The sequence below is a fragment of the Strigops habroptila genome, chromosome 3 (assembly GCF_004027225.2).
Source record: "Strigops habroptila isolate Jane chromosome 3, bStrHab1.2.pri, whole genome shotgun sequence".
In the NCBI taxonomy this organism is placed as follows: domain Eukaryota; kingdom Metazoa; phylum Chordata; class Aves; order Psittaciformes; family Psittacidae; genus Strigops; species Strigops habroptila.
In genome coordinates this window covers 42446127-42464590 of record NC_044279.2, presented here as the reverse complement: position 1 = coordinate 42464590, position 18464 = coordinate 42446127, and the positions used below count along the sequence as shown (strand labels likewise).

General features: G+C 37.5%; 1 protein-coding gene across 10 annotated transcripts in view; it reads right to left on the bottom strand.

Annotated features, from left to right (window-relative positions):
- Positions 1 to 415: 415 nt before the first annotated feature.
- Positions 416 to 18464, bottom strand: part of PTPRQ (protein tyrosine phosphatase receptor type Q) — a 134896-nt gene continuing 116847 nt past the window's right edge. For 9 of the 10 annotated variants that reach the window (XM_030479049.1, XM_030479050.1, XM_030479051.1 and 6 more), the window contains 7 exons: positions 18386 to 18462; positions 15756 to 15890; positions 15518 to 15643; positions 13192 to 13340; positions 11381 to 11516; positions 8610 to 8733; positions 7806 to 8325 (listed from right to left, as the gene is read on the bottom strand). In XM_030479049.1, coding sequence (XP_030334909.1) covers positions 8288 to 8325; positions 8610 to 8733; positions 11381 to 11516; positions 13192 to 13340; positions 15518 to 15643; positions 15756 to 15890; positions 18386 to 18462 — 785 coding nt within the window. In that variant the 3' untranslated portion in view covers positions 7806 to 8287. Of the gene's footprint in view, positions 8326 to 8609; positions 8734 to 11380; positions 11517 to 13191; positions 13341 to 15517; positions 15644 to 15755; positions 15891 to 18385; positions 18463 to 18464 lie in introns of all 10 variants that reach the window. The other variant, XM_030479048.1, reaches the window with a different exon arrangement.

Genomic DNA, 18464 nt, shown 5'->3' with positions numbered 1-18464 from the left:
TTGAATTGCATGTAAGCTGTGTGCAACACAAGGCTAGCCTCTGGCTGAAATATATAGCCTAAAAGTATTTGTGCAGTCCTTCTCTGTGCAGAACTATGCACAGTTCTTCTACAGGATTATACTATGTTGATCTCCTAAATGGGATTGAAATATCCTATATAGATCAAAAGAATTATTTAAGAATAGTAATAGAAAAATCTCGTTTCATTTGATTTGCAATCTCTTAGAAGTAAACCATAAGGGCTTCCTTACAGATTTGCTTCTTTGGAAAGATTAACTTCTAACCAAAGTTCATCAAAATACTGAACTCTGAATTTGTGTTTGGGATTTCTTTCTCGGGAGAAAGGAAAACACATCGTATGATGCTGAATATGAGTGGAATATAGTATTTCTATATTTAATTAGTACACTATTCTTCTCTCCTAAGCATTTTTAATACATTGCTGGGTCAAGCAGTTTTGTTCACAATGGATTTTTTGTTAAGTACAAGGTTCTTTTCCATACAGATATTGGCTCCATTAACCATTGGCTCCATGGTATCTTCAAGCTCAAGTCTAAGTTTAAATCCTTCTGGAATTGACACCAACTGTCCATTTTGACACTTGTTTCATTAGTTTTCTCTCAATGGCAGCATTCTCCTTCTTTCAGCTGTTGTAGCAATTTTTATATTTTCACAAAGTCTCCTTACAAGACCCTGCTGAAACATTTTTCCCGATTTTGGAGAACCACATAATGATTGCCCAAAGTGTTTCACAGTTCTGTCAGAGCAACTCGCCACTTGTTCCAGTCCATATTCAAAAAATGAAAGCTTCAGCCTTACTCGTTGCAGTTCTTTTTGTTTTTAAATCAGAATCAATTACTTCTGTATATATCAAGACTTAATGGTCATGACTATTAATCCGAGTCATACTTCCCTTTGCTAACCTGGAGCAAGTTAGTCACACCTGACCTGACCAATTTAGATGTGCCTTTACTGTCAAGAGTTGAGTATCTGCTTGTGCATGTGTGTGTGATAAAGATGCGTGGATGTGATATCTTAACAGCAATCACAAGTTTAGAAAAACACTGGCATCTTAAGTAAGTTAATTCTTGTCATTTTTCTGTTATTCCAGACCACACAGACAAGCAGATTTTTTCCCAAAGGCTAGATAAGCAGGAAGGTGCCTTTTGTGACATGTACCTGCTGTGCTCCTGGGGTGCTCATTTGGAACCTTCTAGAAAGATGACATTAGCTCTCTGCAAATGTTCTCTTAGCTAATGCCTTCCATATTGAAGCCTTGACTACCACTAGTTCTTTATTATCAGGATGAGAGAAACTGAAGGAATGTGAAGGCAAACTAAAGCATGTGCATTGTGTGGGAGTGATGGTGCCCACAGTGGCTCTGACAATCTATTGGCCATTTCTTTTGTTTTGGGATGAGGTTATAGGAGAAGAATTTATTACTTTGACAGTGTTTCTTAGTTGTGATAGGAGGTGTGAAAAGGCATTTTGGGAGACAGTGCTTTCCTCACAGACCTTCCAAATAGATAGGACACATAATATTAGGAAAAAAAGGTTTAATACAAGTTTCTTGCCTGCTTGCTTGCTTAGGGAGTTGAGATACACAGAAATTAAGTGATTTGTTTCAGACATGCAATGTCTGTGAAAACTTGGAACTAAGCACCAGCTTTTCTCCCACACTAGCACAGGACCATCTTTCTCTGACTGCCAGTTGGCTCTGGCAGCAACGTCAGGGATCCCTTCTGTTCCAGAGGGAGCACACCAGTGTGCAGGAGAGGAATGTTTTGCCTCATTAAATTCTGTGCAGATTTGGTATAGCTGACACAATTAATCTCCATTAACCAGCAAATTGGTATGTCCCCCAAAACCTGCTTAGGAGTGCCAGTAAAGGATAAGAAGAATTGGTAGGGCAAAAAGAATGGGAAAATCAAGAAGTGACAAATACATCTGCCTTCTTGAGCAGCCAGTCACATTCTTAGAGTACAGTACATTCAGTAGACGTGTTCTTACAATAATGGCCACACCACAAGAAGTAGGCATATATATGAGAAATTGCAAACAATATGGACATTATTATAGAATATTTTTATCAAAACGTCCTCCTTATGGCTGTTCTAACAAGACAGCTCAGTATTTTTCTAAGACAACCTGTAACTATTCAAAAGTCAATATATTCCAAAATTCCCAGTCTAAAAGAGAAAAAAGCCCCACAAGATATAAAGGAGAGGAATGTGTCAAAAACTTTAAATGTCAACTATGATAAAGGTAGTATGCCTTTGTAAGTGTAAGGCACTATTAATGCCAATTGAACATGAGGTTTTGCTTCTTAGTGTCTTAAGCAGCAAATATGAGTCATTCACAATGATGGCAATGCTGGCCTGAATTTTCTTTCTATCCTTGGCAGAGAAAGGTTCAGGTTAAAACCATCCATCTAGTATGTCAGTCGGTTTTAGGAACATTTTCTAGACCCTTGACCGCGGACCCAGACAGGGCCTTGTCAGATAACTATCCTGTCCTCAGAAGGGAGCAAGATTTCATGCTAGGCAGCCAGTCCCTCAGGTCAATTCTTTGCCCATGCCTGGGGTGTGGTATTGTGTTATTGCAGGTCATTAAGAATTCTGTGCACAATACACAAGCCGAGATTGATTCTATGTGTATTGTCTCTGTTATACTGACAGAGAACTAGTAGAATTCTGTAAGAAAAATAGTTAAATGGAGCTACCGTGAATCCAGCAGAAGACTGATAAATGAAAAGGCACAGTTCTGTAAGTGTTACATGCTGGATTCCGAGAAAGGGATTACCAATGTATTAATCAAATTAAAAGAGGATGAATTTTATTTATCTGCAGTTATCCTCAACTGGTGAGCACATGCAGACAGCAGACTGAGGGAGAGACAGGGACATACAGGTTTAGTTACTTTTCTGTTTATGCCTCCATTAGTGGAAAAAAATCCTCATCTCTGTCTATACTGTCTGCCCATTTTTACATTTGTGGTGTCAAAATATTTGTTTATATATTAAAGGTTAGTGAAAGAATGGACTAAATAGAGTCCTTTGTTTCCTAGCACTAAATTGAACCACAAAGGATGTTGCCAGCTGTCATAATCAGTGTTTTTCAAGTGAGGTAGGGACATGTGACAGTGAAGCTGATTGAAGTGCGATCCTGCAAGAGTGCCCTGTATCTTGCAGTACTCAACTCATAGGTTGTGTGATGTTGTCTCGAGTATGCTTTGCGCATTTCAGGACACACTTCCTGCTCAGCAGACTTCAGGGAATGCAACTGTGAATGGTGGAGCTTTCATTGTATATTAGGTTTCCAGTATCCAAGTATTCTTTTTATATCATTCAGAATTCCATCTCCTGTAAAACATCCTTGTAAAACTTCCTTCAGCTCATTATTGACTGTAAAGAGTGCTGGAATGGTTTATTCATGATTACAGTGGATAACTGGGTGCAGCTGTCATCCTACAAAAAGATCACCCTGGTAACACCAATCAACAAGCAGAGTAAGATGAACCAAATATAACTGAAACCTTATAAACGTTGTTTTTCAGCTGAATTACGGAGACACAACTTCATGCAAACTTTGCCTGATGATGTCGGATCTGTGAAACGTATCATGGACATTGTCATTCTGCGCTGAAAAACCACTGATTTTCAGTTTTCCTTCCATAATGGAATCTGAGAAAGAACCTACTTGATAAGGGAACTGTAAGAATAAATAATTAAAATACATTAGTTAGTTCAGCATCAATTTGGGAAAAATTATTGGGAAAAGAGACTCACCATGCAAAATACCAAACATTGGATTAATCTTGCTGTCTTCAACTGACACTGAACAATGACCAGTGCTACAATTTGTATCAGGATTTATCATAGCAGTAGGGGGAACTTCTGGATATGAAACCAGTTTATCCTTACAATTGTATACAGTGTCAAGGCTGCAAAGACATGCAACTGATAGCACAGTTCAGCTCTGAGATCAGCACGAAAGTTGGTTTGCACTTGTCTCATACCTCGTAACCACAGCCACAGAGAGGATAGGGCAGAAAATGTATTCGGGGCAAAAGCCAGTGCAGAAATGCAGCTGATACTCTGTGATGACATCTGGAAACCAACTCATAGGGAAAGGGATAGAGGGAAGGTTTTGTAGACCACTACACACCTTACTCAAGAGTGATGTATGCATGTAGGTCATGCCTGCAGGATTTGAATTCAGATGATCCATATTACTGTTTACAATTCCTTCTAATACAGTCACATATAGACAAGCAATACAGCATTAGGAAACAGAATAAAATGGAAAACAGTGTTGGGTGGACTTGTCTTTTCAACACCATACACGGAGTGGGTGAGCCAAACAGTCACGGAAAAGTGTTGAAACAGTGACTCACTTTCAGTACGTTTTCTGTAACTCATTTCCTTAAAATCAAAACTGGCAAGACGTATCCAACCCCATGTGCCAATGATTTCCAGTTACAGTCTATGCACTCAATGCATTGCAGGTTTTGCAGCACTGACTGGGCACGTAACTTACTTGTAAAACAACCTTGAATTCATTTTTACCACATGTGTTATCCCCTAAAACACAGAGCTAACTGGGTAGTTTTCATAGTTCTGAAAACAAAAATTAATTTGGGATCTTATCTATTTTTATTGTTTATTTCCATGGTTAGACAATAATCTTGTGTAATGCTTAATACACATGTAATACATACTCTGAAACAGGTTAACGTTTAGAGTTTAATTTTAACTTGCTGTCCAAACATTTTCAGAAAAAATCTCTTCTGGCCACAGACCTCAAGGGGCTTTTGTGTCCTGAATCTCTACAAATTCATGTCCACATCTAGAAGGCCTTTGTCATTTCTGTATGTAACCAGGAAAGCTTGCTGCCATGTACCTCAGGATGAAATATGATTGATTCATTCTTTGCTGCTTTGTCTTAGTAACTGCATATGAGCATACTTTGTATGGCAGCAGCACACAGATGATGTTACAGAGATTAATTACAACATTATTAATCTATCTTTCACAAAAATGTTTGAAATTTAATTACTGAATAGCTCTGTATATACAGTAAAAAGCACAAGTTTGAATGCATAAGTATATTTATCAACTCCTCTAACAGTATAAAAAAGCGTTTTAAATTCAACATGATGATGAATGTTCTGCTATATGGTCTGGTGTGAGGTGTCCCTTCTCATGGCGGGGGGTTGGAACTAGATGATCTTAAGGTCCTTCCCAACCCCAACCATTCTATGATTCTATGATTCTATGATTCTATGACTGTTTCTTCTACGTATGGAGATATATCAGCTCTATAGAAATTGCCTGAATAATTTAATACAGTATGACCTAATTCCAATACAATTGTAATAATCCTATAGAATCTGTGTATTATCCTCCAGTTTTTGTTCATTCAGTTTCTAATTTTGTAGAGTACACTCTTGCTATCTTAGTAGCACCAAGAATCTGTAGAAAAGTAAGTGGCACCATTAAAACAAAATGGTGGTGCTGCTTTTATATATATTAATTCTTTAGATAGCAATTGGACAAATTCTGCTTGTCTCTGGCTCTTCAGTTCTGTCAGTAGCACACTACAGGTGTCATTGCATAAGTGAAGGAGGGCTGGAAGATAAAAGACTATGTGAAAAATTCTTTCTTCACGACTGAACAGTGATCTGGGGGATCTCCTGATATACAATCCCTATCCCTGTAAACCACTGGCAGGCACACAAGAAGGTCAGTGAACTACTGCTGTATTTAGACTGAAAATCAGGTTTTGGAGAGAATTGCTTGGAGATAGTTCTTTCCTGACCATGTATTTTACGAGTTGTGGCCAGTTTATGCTGAATATTTGCTTTTACCCTAAAGACAATACAAAATGTGTCAAGGTAGCATGTATCAGATTGCTTTACATCAAATTGTATAATAAAACTATTTGAATTTCTTTTTTTTTTTTTTTTTTTTTTTACTTTTCCTCTACAGAAATGAGAGTCACATTTTCTAGTATCTTACTAAGTTGTCAGACAAGCATGCTACTGAATGTAGTGTTTGACCACAGGCAGGTCCCTAAAGGAGGATGTAGGAATCTTCATCATTAAGTATTTATAAAACACTGAAGCACACTCGGAACTTCTGGAGTTCATCTGTAAGCTGCATAAGGCTTCTTAGCTTTCTCCTTCAGTGAAAGGGGAAATGACCACATACAGATATCCCGCCATTGTGGATATAAGATTATACAAGATTATGACTCTATAACGTCAATTTACGCACACTGCTGCATGTACTGCTACCAAGTACAAATACAAATCATGAAAACATCTGTAAGTCCCTATAAGCAATTTGTCAGATACTTTAAAGTGCATGTATACATAAATGAAGAACACATGTTTCATAGGAACCAAATGAAACTAGAGCTGCACCGAATGCTTTGCCAGAGACTTGAACAGCTGTGGCACCACCTCTTCCTCCCTCCATTCCAGCTTTAAAGGCATTGGTTTCTTTTTAGCTTGACTGGTGATGTTTACAATACTGTCAGTCTTCCTGAAAGACAGGTTGCCCAAAATATCTCTGCAGACCATTTCTATCATCTCCTTAAATGCTGTCTTTTGATTTTCATTTTAGGTATTTGGCACTTTCTACTACATTACAAAGGGTCCTCACTGCGCCATCCTTGCCAGCTTCTCAAAAGACATCAAACACTACATTATCTACTTACGAAAAGTGTCATGTTACATACTGTATAGCATTTCTGTCTGGGAGCTACAGCTAAGAGATGGCAAGTTTTGTTACTATCCTGTTCAGAGTGTGCACACACAAACACACCTACAGACACATATCCTCCAAGGTTCTAAAAAGAGGTTTGTCTGACTTCCCTGAGCTTGATGCCTCAACAAAGCTATGGATTTCTACTGTCTAAACAGAATATAAGATGGCAACTTCAAAGTCCTTTTACTATTATGTTTTGCATCTCAGATTAAGGTCACAGTTTTAGTGTTAATCAAAATGACACATTTCTTTACACAGAGAAATCCTTAGCAACCAATTCTGCCCCACCATAGTACCAACTGAATACTGTCACTTCCATGTAAAACCAGGGCGCACAGTTTAATTATCTCTCCAGTCTTCCCACTTTACCAGTTTTTTGCTTTGCTTTTCAAATAAGAGCTTCCTACTTCTCTCATTCCTGTTTCAGATATAGTTCTGATAATGATAGTCAGTGGGAGTGGAAGATGGTTTTTTTAATTATATCTCCAAATATTAATTCCCAAACTTTTCAGTGTCTACAGTGATTTGCCAAACCTGAGGAAGGAGCAACAACTTTTTAACTTGACAACTCTGTGTTATAAAATATATGGCTACTACATTTTGAGTAACCCTTTAAAATACCAGTGTTATATTTAAGAAATGTGAATGAATTATAAATGTTCTATTACTCAAGTCAATCTAATACCGATAGATATTACTCTATTGATATTACTCAAGACAATCTAATAGAACAATTGTAATATACATAATAAATTTATAGTTTTACTTTATATCTGCTTGAAAAAGTAGCAGGAATGTAAAATACTAACTTCAGCACTGAACATATGCAATCACCATTGTATGTTTAAAAAACACAATCTGCTGATTATAAAATAGCTTAAATAGCCCCAAGTGTCCCTGACGAGCTACTGTGTGCTCTGTAAAAGCTGAATAATCCTCCCCATGTCAGAAGGTGACTCTTCAGCTGTTCAGGATCACGAGCTGATATGCTACCACTCGTAAAAAAAAGATTCAAAACACAAGAACACACAGTTAGGTAAAGATCACTGTGGTGGTATTGGAATTAATCTGCAAGAGCTGACAACACTGAAAGCGATCTAGCAAGAAAGATTCAAGGAACTGTAGCTTTTACTTACAACCAAACCACAAAGAACACAGCAAATTCACATCAAAATAAGTTCAATGGGAATATGAAATTTTTACATCATATTTGGCTCATTTTTCTTATTTTACAAAGATAACCAGAAAAAAGGAGTATGTTCAAACACACTTTCTATTTAAATACATACTGAATGCAATATTCATATAACACCAAAAGTGCAAATCATTATTGCTCAGTGATCTGGATAAAACACATATCTATGAAGGCACATTGATAGATGAAAAGATGTTTCAGTCATCTGTGGTTGCTTTCATCATCAAAATAGGGGAATTCACTTTGGCCCCTGTGCTTAGAAAAATATGAATTTGACTTTTAAAATCATACTATCATCTGTAATGTGTTGTCTTAGTATTTACATGGTAGTTTCTTCCCATTCAAGCTCCACATCACCTACGAAAGAAACAGATACATTACATTAACCTACCTAGTAAATAAATAGTAACTAATGGCAGATAACTGCTTTGGCTGAATTTAAAGGACCTTTCAGGGAAAAAAGTGGAAAGCTTAAGCAATGACTATTTCTATGAGTGAGACTAAAGAGCAGCAAAATGCTAGAAATTTACACTCCTGAAGCCAAAACCCACATGTCAAAGTATTTTTTAATGCTTCTTTGTTTGGACAGTCAATGCACCTGCTATGAAAAAATAATTTTGAGATAACCTGTAGCTCCTCACCTTCCATGGCATCCAGAGAGTCCATCTTTTGCAGCGCTGAATAATTTACAAAATATATGGGCTGACTACTTCCCTTGATTGTCAACAGATCCAATACACATTGATGCAAAAATATATATTGTGCCTGTAAGACATGAATTTAAAGATGTTTGATTAGAAGGAAAACATACTTCTAATTCCAAAAAACTTTTAAATTTTTCATATAACATCAAGATGTTCTCAAAGTAACTGCAGTTTAACTGAGCAATCTCAATACTTCAATAACCACATCATATATGCCTGGTCTGATTTCACTCATAACAAGGTATACTGCATTAAAATTTCTCAAAACATGTTAATCCTTATGCCCAGTAAAGATATATGAAATTAGACTAATCATAACTGAGACTAATAGGCTATTCCATAATTTTCTGTAAAGTTTTGTTCTATGAAAAGACATTTGATTACTTTTTGCCACTAGACTGAAGAAACTGAACCACATAAATGCAATATGATAAGAAAATTTCTGTCTTTCTAGTATAAAGAAAACCAGCAGGGTGCACTCAAATGCAAAAGTTCAAGTAAATCTAAATCTATGTGTTCTAGGAGCATAGCCCTTTGCTAAGAGCCAAAAAAACCCACACTACTTTTAGTGATACTTCTTGAACTGTAGAATCATTTTTAACTGACTATAATGCAAAGAGTAGGCATCTAAAGTTAATTTCATACTTCCAAGGACATAAAGTAACTCTGGGTAATGATTGCTGAAAAGAGAAAAACAAAATAAGGCAATGTAAGAAAGAAACAGAGAATGAAAACAGCAGGAAAATAAAGGGATTAAGCAGATCTTCACACAGAAGCACTGTGTATGTAGAGGCTGAAAATGAACCAGATCACAGACTTGTCCAGATTGAAAGAGATCTCCTGAGATCACCTAGTGCAACCCCCTACTGCTCAAGCTGGGTCAGCTAAATCATGTTGTCCAGGACTTTGTCCAGATGGGTTTTCAATACCTCCACAGATAGAGATGACCAAAATAACTTTAACTCCCTTAACTTTTGCATGGGTAAATACATTAGTGTAATTTTTCTGCTCAATAATTGCTATTTTATTTCAGAACTGCTGTCAATTTTCAATTTAAATGTCTCAGATATATGAGAGAAATTTGCTTATAAGGGTATGTTTTATGGTCACAGCTCTAGAGCCATGGGTAATTAAAACAGATTTCCACAGGCCCCTGAAGTATGAAGTACCATTATGCTTTTTAATAGCTTCCTTACTGAAGCAATAGCATGGCATTGTTTCAAACTAGCTTTTGTACTTGACTTGGCAAGATGATAAACTTTAACAGATCCACTACACAGTTATGGATTTCTAGAGCTAGTCTTAAGTTTCAGGGGAGTTAAGATTGCCTATTCCAGTTCAGAAGTCAGGCTCTGAGAGCTCCATGATCTCTTGCATTCATACAGCTACTTGTGAGCATGTAGCAATGAAAACCTTTCTGGGTTTGCCAGGGAAGAGTGGAGCATACATACCTGGCGTATACCTGCGTGACAAGTTATTTTCCCAGTTAGAATTAATGACATTCTTAATTATTTGAAAGTCTTTTTTAATGACTGGAAGACATTAAATCTTCTTCCAGACTTTGCCTTATTTTCAGATGATTCTATTCCTAGTAAAAAAATGCAAAACAACAACGAAAAAAAGTATTCCCAGAATTTATCATTACAGGAAAGTCCTGGCAATTGTTTAGCCGCCTCAAGACTTCAAATGGAAAAACTGAAAGCAACTGGTAATCAGACTGCACTATACAAGAAACAGCATGACTAAGTATCATCAGAAGGTCTCACAAAATCTTCTGAAGTGCAGTTGCTGAAGAGAGGTTAACTGCTCTTTGTAGATTCTGACACACTTTTGGTGTATTCTGACATGATCTAGAACAGCAGAATGTCATTCCCAATGGAAAAAGTCTCCCTACATTAAAATCAGCTTAAATCCATTAGTCATGTGGAAGTTCATCCTGAAACTGCTCACCCATACTGAGAAGATGGTAGGTCATGCTGTAGACTCAAAGGCTTCCACAGCAGCCTTGGGTTGGACCTAGCCTGAAGAAGGCTTATTCCAGAAGCCTTATGCAAATACAGCTGGATTTCCATTCCACTGAAACCAGATCCCCAGATACAGGAGGCGTCTTCCTTATGAGCTGTTTGTCACTACCTTATATCCACACTCAGTAAGTCTGCCAGAAATGCTCTGTTTTAGACCCAAACCCCACTACTGCCTTGGTTTTGCAAAATCTGGAGTCTGTGCTTAATTCTCTCCATACGTATTATTTTATTTGAAGCAATTTAAAAAGAATCAAGGAATCATTAATGAGGTCAAAGGTAAACAGATAGTTAAAAGTTTAGAGGACTACGCTACATATACCTGTACAAATAAAGTCAAATTAAGTAGTGCCTGAGCAAACCCACTTTTTTTATTTAACAACTGTTCTTCACCCAAAACTTGAAATGAACTTTCTCAAAGTCTGAGAAATTATGATATAGGTTCTAAAAATTAAATATCTCAGCACTTTTTTTCAGCAATTGTCAAGGCTTTGCTGGCCAATACAGTTAAATATAGATACAAACCATACACTTGCAGAATGCTTGAAATCCAAATAGAAGTAGGATTTAGCAGAAAATGTATTAGACAGCTCATTGTTATGAGCTTTCTAGTCTTGTTTTCTAGGAGATCAGATGACTAACTTTTTAGCAACAGGAAAACAGAACAGATAAATATACAAATCTTACCAGATTCTGTACCATACACATTCTTTCACTTCTTAACTCAGCTACAAGTCCATAGATATCCACAAAATCATGGTCATTTACATGTTGGGTTAAATGGTCAAGTGCAATATAAACACCCGTTCTTCCAACACCAGCACTGCAAACATAATATACAAGATAAAAGAAAGTTGGGGGTTTTTTTTAGTATACAATATTTTCTTAGAATATTCTGGTTAAATTGAGTGTGAAAAGAAAACTTCGGAAAAAAAATAAATATTTTTCAGTATTTACTTGTGTCTTTTCTAAATGGCATCAAGTGAAATCTGGATTTGTGCCATGTTCTGATTTTGCAAGGGGTTGCACCTGACAAATGAGATATAACTAAACCAAATCTTTGTAAATGGAAAAATGCTTCTTCAACTTCTCTGTGAATTTTCTAGAGCTCAGTAATTGAAAGAAAAAAGAAATCACAAGATTTTGTGAAATCATACTTTGATTCTGTGATGCTTTTGGTGTTTGAGACAAAACAACATGGGATTTTCTCAAAATTGCTATCAGACTTCTCTGCAATCAGTGTAATAAATGGAGAGTATATCACTGCAGATAATCAGGAAATGTAGAGCAAAACTTTCTTCAACCTGCAAGTCCTAATGAGCTGAAAGTAACTAGTGAGTTTTCTGGACATGAGAATACATGATGCTGCTTTATAACCATCAGGAATTTGAGCACAGGTGGAGTATCTGGCCTGTGTTGGCCCCTTTAAGTAACTGTGCTGTGAAAAGGGGGTAGGATTCACTGCAGAGCAGCCCCAGAGAACGTTAAGTGTTCTCAAAACAAGACCTGTGGTTTTCTCCTGCAACAGTCTCCCTGGCCCCTGCAGTACAGGGAAATGTCAAACTGGCAGCGACAACAATACCAAATAAAATGAAGCTTTATCACCCATTGCGGGTGGCACCTGTAAGACACTGAGGACAAATAAAAAGAACTCCCATGCATGATAAACTGGATAGTTAGGGAAGAGATTTGTGGCAACAAACCCAGCTTTTTCTTCCACATATTTTCAGACTCACACTAAGTGAGAATGAGGCAAAGAATCATCTGCAGACCTCTAAGTTCAGATCACTATTTTGGAGTGTGCCCACTAATTCAGTGGGAACTCAGACCTGCATATGAAACACAGGCACACTCACCACTTTCCTGAAGACTCAGCCTTCCCCACACACTTACTCTTTGAAAAGCAGTTTAAGAGTGTTGAGTATGAAATCAGTGGGAACCATGACAGCTGAACACCTCTAATCACCAGACTATTCATTTAAGAGCCTAAATATAGATTTTAGCTGTTTACAGGCATCCAAGTTTGAAGTCTGGCATATGCAAACCTTTATTCCTATTTGTCATTCTCTGTGGCTCCCAAATAGTTTCTTCTTTTTGATGTGACATGTACATTTTAAATACATTTTTTAAACTTGTTTCTTAAGAAGGGCTATAATTATAATAGAAGTAATTAAACTCAACATGTCATTTTCTATTCCTCTTCTTATGACAAAAAGGAAAATTGAGATAGATCTAGCAGTACCTTATGGTAATTGTTGAAGTAACTGTTTCACTGACATCACCTCAGTGGGATTTCCACAAACAGAAAAACAGACATGCTTTGGCATTTGACTTCCTAGAAAGGACTAAGGAGCTCTGCTGGAGAAACCTTCACTGCTGTCCATACTAGAACCATACCTATGTACTCAGTTTTCATTGTTCTTCTGGCAACTTCCCTAAGCATTAATATGCACTTGAAATTCTAAGATACTAAATGACAATTTGGTGAATATGCTTACCTGCAGTGAACCACCATTGGTGTATTATCATGTGCTCGACTTGCACGGATAAGTTTTACAAAATGGATAATTGGTGCAGTAGTTTCAGGGACTCCATGTTCTGGCCAAGAAGTGAAGTTACACTGCCGCACCATCATGCAGTCTCCATGCTGAAGATTGCAAAGTAAGACAGTTTTTGCAGAAGAAACGTGACAGAAGATCCAGTAAGCTACATGTAACCTTCTCAGCAATTTCATGTGAAAAAGGAAAGTCAGAATAGCATCATTATAAGAGGTATTTGTATCAAAGGATAATTTGTGTTGCACTGGTCTGATGGCAGGTCTTTTGAGAGATAGCATCAAGTCCATCTTTCAGGAAGAATTAATGACTTCAGCAGTCACTCTCCATTTGACTTCAGTCACTGTATCAATGTAATTTGTAGATTACCCATTGAGGTTTCTATGGCTCATTTAGAAGTTTAGTGAACTGGGATGACAAATTTATTTAGGAGAAAGCAACCATTCTACGGCTGATCGAATGTAGTGAAGGCAGACACATATACATTGGTAAACACAGTTGTATTTTCTACCCTCTCAGTGAGAGCAGCAGCAACAGGGACTCAAAGAAAAGAGCAGATTGTGATCTGATATCTAAATTAACTATGAAGGACATAAGAATAAAAGCACAGGATCATACCAAAGGCCTGTCTAGACCAACAAAACATGACAATGTATCTATAGTTCCACAGAATATCACTGCCATTCTTAATAGCTTGTGACGTGTGAACTGCCTCAGTCAAGATATGTTGTCTCAAAATTTAATAGCAGTTGTCACAATTTTCTTATACTAATTTCTCCAGATGTTAAGAAGCCCTGTAAGATTGTAGCATCCACAGTATTTTGCAGCAAGGAGTACCACAGTTTCAACTGTTGTGTAATGAACCAGTTCCTTTTTTTTTTTTTTTATTTTGAACCAACCACTTGCTCTTTTCATATTGCAAGAAACACTGAACAACTGTGAACAATTACATGATGCAACTACTTTTGGTCTATATTTTTAAAATTGCTAAACATAAAACCAAAAGATAAATTACTTTGGACACAATATGGCAATAATTGTGAATGATTTGCCTCACATATGCTTTTTACCTTCACTAGAAGATCATCAAGAATCTACCCATTTGTGAATTGAAGATGAAGTACAATCTTAAAGCCAGCAATATGGCACATTCAATGACATGCTTATAAAGGACATAGAATTTTGTGCAGCGTAGTTCAGCTATAGTAAATGTACCATTTAGTTCAGGTTTTCTCTTTTCCTTTCTCCTTTCTCCTCCCTTCCCTGCCTTACCCTGGTTAACACAGGTGACTTCACATTTTGCTGGCATGCATTTTTACTCTGAATAGTCTCTCTTCCAGTCTTGTTTACTCTATGTCTTGTTTTAACTGAAAAAAAGTTTATCGTCTCTCATTTTAAAATGTTCAGCTGTCCTGTACTATGTGCACAACATATCCTTATGGGTGACCACTGAGGCAATGCCCTAACTGTGTTCCTCTTGTCCTGTGAACATGCCACAGGATGGTAATGCATGTATTTGGATAGCCAAGTTCAGGTCCTAGTATCTGGCTGAATTACATATAACACAAGTCAATGCGGGGTGTGGAAGAAAAGATTAACTTCATTGTGATTCATCATGCCTAGATCGCTTTCTGAGCCTACCTGCTGGTCTGACTTCATACTGGGTGCTCATTTTTTCCAAAGAGTGGAAACCATAGCTGTGGATCATGGCAAAGACGAATATCGACGCTGTGCCCCCCACCCCCCTTCCCAGCACATAGAGTGGGAGTAATACTGATGATTCTCTTTTATATTGGGTGAATCTCCTGGGGGTGGAGGCCAATACGTCTGGTGGTACAATGCAAAACAGCTGCGCTGCACCAGAGAATCTTGCCCTTTAATCTGAGAGGGATACACTCAAAGGGATTTGTCTGATCCTAGAATGGTTAGGATTACTCCTTTCTAGAAGAGACAACTGAGATGTCCAAATAGAAACTTCACCTCCCACCAGACCAGAGGTTCAGTAACCTTGACAGACCCTTCATAGCATGTCAGACAAATATCTGAGCTCTTTGTGACAGAAACTGGGAAAATTCTCAGGAAAAAGAAACCAAATGAAACCAAAACCAAACAGGAATGCAAACAAAATGCAGGAAAACCAGGCAGTACAGTGCACACACATTAAAAGATTAAAAGAATACTGAGGAGTAGTTGGGTGGGATGGAGCACATTTAACGTTCTTTAAGGTGTTAGATGGGTTTTATTCAATTGCCTTCCGGTTCTGACTTACCCTTTCAATTTTTAGATCTCTGATAGTCCAGTCTATCTGAATATCTTCCATCAATTTAGTAATCACAATATCCCCAAACACAGTCACTGGCTTATTATCTTCTGGCCAGTACTGATGACACCTTATCTGCAGGGAGATGATGACTAATTAGCGACGATCGTATTATAATCCTGACAGAAACTACATACAGAATTTCCAATTATCTCAAATGCTGTTAATTGGTACAGTGGTAACTCACCCGTCCTTTTTCAAAACATTGTGTAAGCATCACAAGTGTTTTTGCTCTTGTCTCCCACACCATTCTCCAGAAATCACCCACTGTTCCTGGTAATGGTCCCTGAGTTGCAATAAACTCATTTGGACATAAATAACCCTAAGAAAAAGAAAATATTTAATACAGAGGTTGGCAAGGAAGAAAAAAGTTTGTATGCGACTCAGTTGTGCCTGTAGCTACCATGCCTAAGACTAAAACCTTGTCAGACATACTAAATGAATTGGCATAGGCCTGGCTAATCACTGCATGGCAGATGGCCTTGGCAACCTAAAGAAGTAATGGCATTTTTTCCACCACATAGATCAGTTATGAACCAATGGTCTAATAAAATTTGGGAAATGCCATCCCAATAAAAATGCATTTAGCAGAGAAATTACAGGGACATCAGGTCAGTAATTCCCATTTAAATATACCCAAGCCTTCCTGTTAACCAGGACATAGCCTTACTGCAGATTCAGCCATAGGTCACGAAGAATTATGTCAGGATGTAGCCAGCAAAGTAGAATTAAACAGTGCTAAGAAGCAGTGGAGCCAGGGAAGTAATTAAGGAGTGGTCTGAGAGCTAGTGCAAGCTATACACCACACTGATGACCTTGTCCTTCCAGTGATCACCAGAGATCTGCTGTAACTTAGGCATAGAGCTTACTCAAACAAATGATCTAAGAGAAAAGGTCTTCAAGAAACCTACGGTAGGGCTTGGTTTTTATTCTAGTGTTGGCTTCTGCTGTTTAGTTCATTTATAAATTGATGTAAATCTTGGGGAGAAGGAAGTTTGTTGAACAAAACCAGTGTAAATGCTGTCAGTGCATGGGTTCTCATGGATCTGTTTCTACAAAGAAACTAACCATACCCTACAGGAACTCTTATGTACTACAGAAAGTCTAAAATAACAAAAATAGCAATAACAGCAATAAATTTATGCTGCAGAGCTAGCTGTCTATAATATCACAGAGTTCTGCCTATTGCTCAAAACAACTGACAGAGTGGTTTATAGCATCACCAAAGTTCCTTGTCGGAATTATAGCCCTGTAATTCACAGCTGCCTGTTACTTACTCCATCTATAATATACAGAACAGGTGGCAGTGAGAAACTATGTTAATCCTCCCTAGTTTAAGAGTGAGGTGAGAAACTATAATTCAGGGATGCAAAGCTCACGGTTCAGTTACTGGCTTTTTGTGGTTTAACCAATGAAAACAAAAGTAGCAGCCAAGTTCCCATTTGTTAAAACTATATACATAAAGACCTCTTCTTCCCTCTCTTTACATGCATGCATATGTACATTCACCTAAATAAACAGTTATGTAAACACACACATACATATATTTACAGCTATATGCAGTTTTATACACATCCACAAATATGGAAAATGAGAGCATATGCAGGGCAAAGCTTTAGCTCTGAGAAATGGTAACATTACAGTTGTCTACTCACTGATGAACGGTGACCTAAAGTCAGCATGCAGTAAGATGCCTGTATGCACTAAAGACATGCAAAATCTCAGCAGGGAACACTGTCTGCAACTTGGTTTTGCTGCAGCTTTTTTGGAAGCTGCTGTTGTCATTCCCTGCCTAAGCCTTGGCATGTCAGTTAGTGACAGGAAGGGTAAAGACTAGGCCATGCTCCAAGCTGTCTGGTCTCCTTCTCAGTGGTTCTGTGTAAAGTCCCAACACCAAGGAACAATGTGTCATAGCTCTTCCTACCTGCTAACTGTCAGAACTAGGGCATTCCATGTAAAGCAAATAAATAGCTTTTGCTAATTAGAGAGGAAGATGCTGTCAGCTCTATTGCTTATTCTCTGCGAATGTCTCTTAGTTACCTGGAAATAACTATTTTTACTTGCCGTTGTGTCATCTGTTTAGACTACAGCCTGCATGTCTAGCTATGAGTTTGAATAGTGCCTAGTGCACATCAAGTCTTGACTGCATGTAGAACCACCAGCCACTTCTACAACAAATTAAAAGCATAATTATGTCACACTTGGAGGTTCAACAGGATGAAAATGAGATAAAAATCTAGATGAAGAATCTACTGGGAACACAATTAGAAAACAGAAGGTCTAGGAAGAAAGCTCAGGATGAGAAATACAATATTAGTTTCTTCTTCAGGAAGCCTAATTGCATTTTACTCCATCATAACTTTCACAAAATAATAAGGATATACCAATACTGCTCACCGAAATTACTATATCTATGAAACTTTTCAGTTCAGTTACGTTTACACTGCCCTGTTCATATACAATAACTCCAACTCCCAAACCAAGAGACCAAATAATGCCTGACTAAACAACTGACCTCGGTGGGAGTTTGACTCTTGTCTTTAATGATAATGGTATGTGACAATTTATAAAAACTAATCTGCTGTATAGAGTTTTGATTATTAATGAAAATCATTGCTGAGCAATGAAAATGGGATAATTTATATTTTGAACTAGTCATGTTCAATGCTCCAGGAGTGACTTGAACAATGCCATGGCAACAGTAGCTGTAGTGAATGAAAAAAAAATTCGAATCCTGTTCTTCTTGCAAGTGATTTTTTGACTCTCTATTCTACCAGAAAACAAATATAGTAAAAATGTGAGAGACTTTCTACTTACAGACACATAGCTGGCATTAATGTAGTCAGATCCAGGAATACCAGCATCAGGCATCAGCTTTACTCTGTTGTTATTATCT